Raw genomic sequence first — 6,418 nt, 5'->3', positions numbered from 1 at the left:
CTCTTAGGAAATCTTTTAAAAAAAGCGGTCATCGCCAAGATAAATTTGCTAATTCAATCAAAATAGTTTCTTTATTGTTCCCGTTGAGCCAGGTTCCAGAGGCGTTATTTTTAATTAAAATCTCTGCTTTAATCTTCATATAGCGACCATTGTTAATGAGGCCAAAGGTGAATTTGGATTCATTAAACGTTGGTCTAAGGAGTTTACCGATCCCTTCATAACCATACTTCTGAACATCTCTCTTGTACGCCTTTTTCTTGAATACTGTTTTTTTATCTGGTCTCCGCAGTATAATAATAGCCAAGAGCTTCCGTTGTTAACCAACCGCATGACAATCCTCGGGGTTGTCTTCCTACAAAGTTGTTGGCGACAATGACCCTTATTTTCTGTTAGGGCGTAATAAGGAGTGATTTTGGCGGGGCTATAGAACTTAATCTACCCGGGTTCAATTTGCGAGAAATCTGGAAATACACTGATAGAAGAGGTGGGAAAGAAAGGTTAGTCCAGCTACGTTATTGTTGGTAAGAATACCTATGCGTTGTCATGTGGGCATGGACACTTTTTGGATCGGCCATGGACGCACACTTTCACAAGTTTGTACATATATATGCAATCATTTATGCGTTTGTGTGCCTATGCAAATATGTCAAGACTAGCGGGTATAAACCGGCCTTGACCGTGGCACGGATAAAATAAATGTTCTCAAAAACTTTAAAAATGATTTTGCCACTGATCGGACGGTAAAAAAACAACTTTCATTCCGCGAATTTACCACTGTTTCGGGTGGAACTTCCCAAATCGCTGAAATAAGTATTTGTCGTGGCGTTTAATTTTAAGAAACACGAATGAAGATGTAAAAGCATAAATAAATGTAACTGTTTGAATTTCTCAAGAATGTGTCGCTTGCCTATTTTTATTTCTTCCATTCCATACTGATCTTTTCTGCATTGCTTTGTGCTTTCCACTATTGTGTGCCTGGCAGAGTTCTCTGTCCAGCGCAGCCTAGGCGTGACAATGAGTTAGAGAGAGAGAAATATAGTGCTTGCGCCTGGAAGGCGCGTGTCACTGTATGTGTGTGGTATACACGCGAAGTGGAATGTTGGCAATGTGAAATTAGTCTTGAAAAAGTCTCTGTGTCTCTGTGGATACAGAAAATGAAAACCATTCTCCGACATCAGAAGTGGGATCGCCTCCTCACCAAGTTAACCAAGAGGATCGCTTATGCTTTATTCTGGAATTACAACACCGCAATTTAATTGAAGTGATAAAGGCAGTAAGAAACGGACATCTGTCGCAAGGTGCTTTCAAGACAGTTTTTCCAAAGTTCAACCCCGACAATTCGGGCTCCAGTGCTGCCGCATGGTGTTGTACAGTGGATCTAATCCTAGCAGAAAACTCTTTGGAGGGCAGTGCTCTTCTCGTGGCACTCAGCAAATCGTTGTTATTGGGGGAACATTGATCTCAAAATTCTGTCAGTTACACGAAGAGTTTAATGTGCAGTTAGTAGGCACAATACCAAGAGGGTTGCCAAATCCAACATTACCACGCCTGGATCTGGTCCCATTGGTAGCAGTTGATTCTATTGCCATAGCAATAGTAACCTATTCTATTGTAATGTCAATGGGATTGACATTTGCCAAGAAACATGGCTATGAGGTGCGTGCTAATCAGGAGCTCATTGCCATGGGTGTGGGTAACGTTGTCGGTGGCTGCTTTTCTTGCCTTCCATTAGCCTGCTCTTTGTCACGTTCAGTTATACAAGATCAAACTGGCGGAGTTTCACAAATAGCATCGTTGGTATCTGCCTCTCTAGTAGTCATCACATTAATGTGGATAGGACCTTTTTTCAGTGCTTTGCCCAGGGTAAGTTTAATTAAATATCAAATCGCGCTTACCCTCACATTAACTTTTTTTTCTTTAGTGCGTTTTGGCTGGCGTCATTATTGTTGCGTTAAAGCCAATGTTTATGCAGATCAAAGAATTGAAGAAGTTCTCCAAGCAGGGCAAACTCGAAATGTTTACCTGGATATCTACATTCTTATGTGTAGTGCTCATTGACATAGATATTGGGTATATAATATAATATATATTTTTTTTTTATTTAACATATTATATATATTATGACTCATTGTTTCTTTCAGTCTGCTAATTGGCGTTTGCGTATCTTTACTGGCATTATATATTAAGGGCCTTAAGCCTTATTCATGCCTCCTGGGATACATGCCCGAAGCGCCTGGCATCTATATGGACATGAATCAACATCGTAATGTTATGCAAGTGCCAGATACTCGCATCTTTCGCTATTGTGGCTCCCTCAACTTTGCTACAAGCCTGTTCTTTCGTCGTGCTCTCTATGAGTCTTTAGGACTTGATAAGAGCAACAACAGCAGTAGCCAAACAGACAAGGCAAAGTCAAACTATGTGCTAGTGGCTCAGAACGGTGCCAACGAAACCAATGGCCCAATAGTTGACTATTCGTTTAAGTTTCTAATACTGGATTTTTCAATGCTGGGGCATATCGATGTTGCCGGATGCAGCACATTAAGTGATATCAACAAGGAGCTAAAGGCGCGTGGTGCTCGGCTGCTGCTTGCTAGTCCCATGGACCGCGTGTACGACACGCTAGTACATAGCATGGCCCTTCGCGAAGGTCCATTTGAAATCTTCCCTACGTTGCATGACGCCGTAGAGTATGTGACTGCCTGTCGAAGTTCGTAAAAATCAATTAGTTCTTTGCAGCACGGGAAAATAACCTAACAGTCGTAGCACTAGCTTGCGGCTATCCACTAAGTTATTAAGCTTGTTGCTGTCGTTAAGATTTGGCAACATTTTCTTAAGGGGTCTGACCTTACTGTCAATGTTACCTACTATATTAATGCCAGATACAAAAATTGTTTGTACTTAATGCCTTAAAGGTATGGGCAGAACGTTCAGTAACTTAAAATAAACACCTCCGAGCAACAGAAACTGTAATAAAATGTGTCTTATGAAATTTATACTAAATATATCATTTTAACTAGATCCTAAGCTTGTACAAAGCAATATGTGAACTAATATAAATATGAAATTATAATGTTGCATAAATTACACTGTGCTATGCACAACTGACTGATCTTTTACGTGATCTAGTACATATTGTGGGGGTGATCGAGAATACATAAAAATAGTTAAGAATGTTCAAGTCGATGTTGTCGAAACATATTCTTATGTTTAGGTGGATGTTCGATTTCTAAACAATTTTTAGGATATAAATATGGCACCCAAATGTGCGATATTCCGATTCAAAACCGGGCATTGCCTGGTAAGTACCACTTAGTTCCTCTTAGGAAATCTTTTAAAAAAAGCGGTCATCGCCAAGATAAATTTGCTAATTCAATCAAAATAGCTTCTTTATTGTTCCCGTTGAGCCAGGTTCCAGCCAGTCCACATAAAAAACCACATCTGAAAAAAAGGAGAGAAAAATTACAGTTGATTTTTAAAACGTATACTAAAAATTAAGGACTTAGGCGTTATTTTTAATTAAAATCTCTGCTTTAATCTTCATATAGCGACCATTGTTAATGAGGCCAAAGGTGAATTTGGATTCATTAAACGTTGGTCTAAGGAGTTTACCGATCCCTTCATAACCATACTTCTGAACATCTCTCTTGTACGCCTTTTTCTTGAATACTGTTCTTTTATCTGGTCTCCGCAGTATAATAATAGCCAAGAGCTTCCGTTGTTAACCAACCGCATGACAATCCTCGGGGTTGTCTTCCTACAAAGTTGTTGGCGACAATGACCCTTATTTTCTGTTAGGGCGTAATAAGGAGTGATTTTGGCCGGGGCTATAGAACTTAATCTACCCGGGTTCAATTTGCGAGAAATCTGGAAATACAATGATAGAAGAGGTGGGAAAGAAAGGTTAGTCCAGCTACTTTATTGTTGGTAAGAATACCTATGCGTTGTCATGTGGGCATGGAAACTTTTTGGATCGGCCATGGACGCACACTTTCACAAGTTTGTACATATATATGCAATCATTTATGCGTTTGTGTGCCTATGCAAATATGTCAAGACTAGCGGGTATAAACCGGCCTTGACCGTGGCACGGATAAAATAAATGTTCTCAAAAACTTTAAAAATGATTTTGCCACTGATCGGACGGTAAAAAAACAACTTTCATTCCGCGAATTTACCACTGTTTCGGGTGGAACTTCCCAAATCGCTGAAATACGTATTTGTCGTGGCGTTTAATTTTAAGAAACACGAATGAAGATGTAAAAGCATAAATAAATGTAACTGTTTGAATTTCTCAAGAATGTGTCGCTTGCCTATTTTTATTTCTTCCATTCCATACTGATCTTTTCTGCATTGCTTTGTGCTTTCCACTATTGTGTGCCTGGCAGAGTTCTCTGTCCAGCGCAGCCTAGGCGTGACAATGAGTTAGAGAGAGAGAAATATAGTGCTTGCGCCTGGAAGGCGCGTGTCACTGTATGTGTGTGGTATACACGCGAAGTGGAATGTTGGCAATGTGAAATTAGTCTTGAAACAGATCTCGTTCATGCAACACGATGTCACGCCAAAGGAAGCGCTTGGCTCACAACGTAGTCTCTGTGGATACAGAAAATGAAAACCATTCTCCGACATCAGAAGTGGGATCGCCTCCTCACCAAGTTAACCAAGAGGATCGCTTATGCTTTATTCTGGAATTACAACACCGCAATTTAATTGAAGTGATAAAGGCAGTAAGAAACGGACATCTGTCGCAAGGTGCTTTCAAGACAGTTTTTCCAAAGTTGAACCCCGACAATTCGGGCTCCAGTGCTGCCGCATGGTGTTGTACAGTGGATCTAATCCTAGCAGAAAACTCTTTGGAGGGCAGTGCTCTTCTCGTGGCACTCAGCAAATCGTTAGAGGGCAGTGCATCTAATTGGTTGTCCCAAATATCTTTTGCCGGTATGACATGGCTGGTGTCTAAATGGAAGGAAATGAGTATCGAGCACGCGGCTCAGATTGAACCCAAGCTGCAGCGGACAATATTTACAACGGACATCAAGACGCGCAACGAGATGCAAAAAGAATTAAAGGCATTTGCTTTTGGCAAGAAGAAGGACCATTCTGTTCAGGACAATTCTGCGAGCAAGAAAGCGCGATTACAACCCATTGTAAAATGTCACTTTTGCGGAAAACAGGGACACAAAGTTGCTGACTGCCGTGCGAGAGGTAAAACACAACAAGAATCTAAACAGCATGCTGCCCGTTCGTCCGAAGTGAAGAGTGGCACAATCATTTGCTTCAAATGTGGAAAAGCTGGACATATTAAGTCTGCTTGCCCTGGAGGATCATCATCATCGTTTCAAAATAAAGTGGATGAAAAGCGAGTGAACCTGTGCCACATAAAAGAGCCAATTGGTACCTTGATTCAATCTGGTGAGTCGTATCCATTTTGCTTCGATTCTGGAGCAGAGTGTTCGTTTGTTAAAGAAGCTGTGTCACACAAACTTCCGGGCAAACGAATCAACAACGTAGTAATTCTTAAGGGTATAGGAATTAATACTGTAACCAGCTCATTGCAAATTCTATCAAATGTTAAAATAAGCGAATACTCCCTTGAAGTTCTATTTCATGTTGTTTTAAATGATTGCTTAAATTATGATATTATAATCGGCCGTGAAATTTTGTATCATGACTTTAGTGTCACTATATCAATCGATAAGGTCAAATTGTTTAAAACAAAATCTGTATGTGCTGTAGCTGTTACTAATAACTGTTTTAAGCTAGAGAATATCGATACTGAGTTGTGCGATGTAGATAAATCTCTTTTATATGATATTTTAAACGAATATTCTAGCTCTTTTATCGATGGAATTCCAAAAAGTAGAGTTACAACAGGTCAATTAGAAATACGTTTAGTAGATTCAAACAAAACCGTTCAAAGACGACCATACCGACTCAGTTCAGATGAAAAGGAAATAGTAAGAAATATGATCAAAGAACTATTAGAATCAAACATTATTCGCCCTAGCTGTTCCCCGTTTGCCAGTCCCATACTCCTTGTTAAAAAGAAAAATGGCACTGATCGACTATGTGTTGACTATCGCGAATTGAATTCGAATACTGTTGCTGACAAATATCCACTCCCACTTATAAGCGATCAAATTTCTAGGTTACGCGGAGCAAGTGGGTTTCACCAAGTGGGTTTCACCAGATCCCCATTCATCCAGACTCGATTGAGCGCACAGCCTTTGTTACACCAGAAGGTCAATACGAGTTTCTGACGATCCCGATATCATTCGTACGAATTGGAAACGCTAGCTGTATTTAATTCAATAAAGCATTTTCGTCATTATTTACAAGGCCGACATTTTCTCGTTTACACCGATTGTAATTCACTAAAAGCTTCACGCAATAAAATTGATCTTACGCCTAGAGTCCA

At 40.0% G+C, this 6,418-nt stretch overlaps 1 protein-coding gene across 1 annotated transcript; it reads left to right on the top strand.

Moving 5' to 3' along the window:
• The first annotated feature begins 1,479 nt into the window (after positions 1 to 1,479).
• Positions 1,480 to 3,119, top strand: LOC135434558 (sulfate anion transporter 1-like). Its single transcript, XM_064691164.1, has 3 exons — positions 1,480 to 1,863; positions 1,922 to 2,070; positions 2,142 to 3,119. The coding sequence occupies exons 1-3, from the start codon at positions 1,615 to 1,617 to the stop codon at positions 2,716 to 2,718; spliced, it is 975 nt and encodes a 324-aa protein (XP_064547234.1). The 5' UTR covers positions 1,480 to 1,614; the 3' UTR covers positions 2,719 to 3,119.
• Positions 3,120 to 6,418: the final 3,299 nt, after the last annotated feature.

This window comes from Drosophila montana, unplaced genomic scaffold, assembly GCF_035044405.1.
Source record: "Drosophila montana isolate Dmon_TW-CO22-7 unplaced genomic scaffold, ASM3504440v1 contig_3394_1, whole genome shotgun sequence".
In the NCBI taxonomy this organism is placed as follows: domain Eukaryota; kingdom Metazoa; phylum Arthropoda; class Insecta; order Diptera; family Drosophilidae; genus Drosophila; species Drosophila montana.
The sequence above is the reverse complement of the archived record's forward strand: the minus strand, read 5'-3'. Positions and strand labels throughout refer to the sequence as shown.

Bases quoted from the DNA above. Each gene is read 5' to 3' on its own strand.
- LOC135434558 (XM_064691164.1), top strand. From the start codon at position 1,615: ATGTCAATGGGATTGACATTTGCCAAGAAACATGGCTATGAGGTGCGT. The intron at 1,864-1,921 runs GTAAGTTTAATT...TTTTTTCTTTAG, and splicing joins TTTTCAGTGCTTTGCCCAGG to TGCGTTTTGGCTGGCGTCAT. The intron at 2,071-2,141 runs GTATATAATATA...TGTTTCTTTCAG, and splicing joins CTCATTGACATAGATATTGG to TCTGCTAATTGGCGTTTGCG.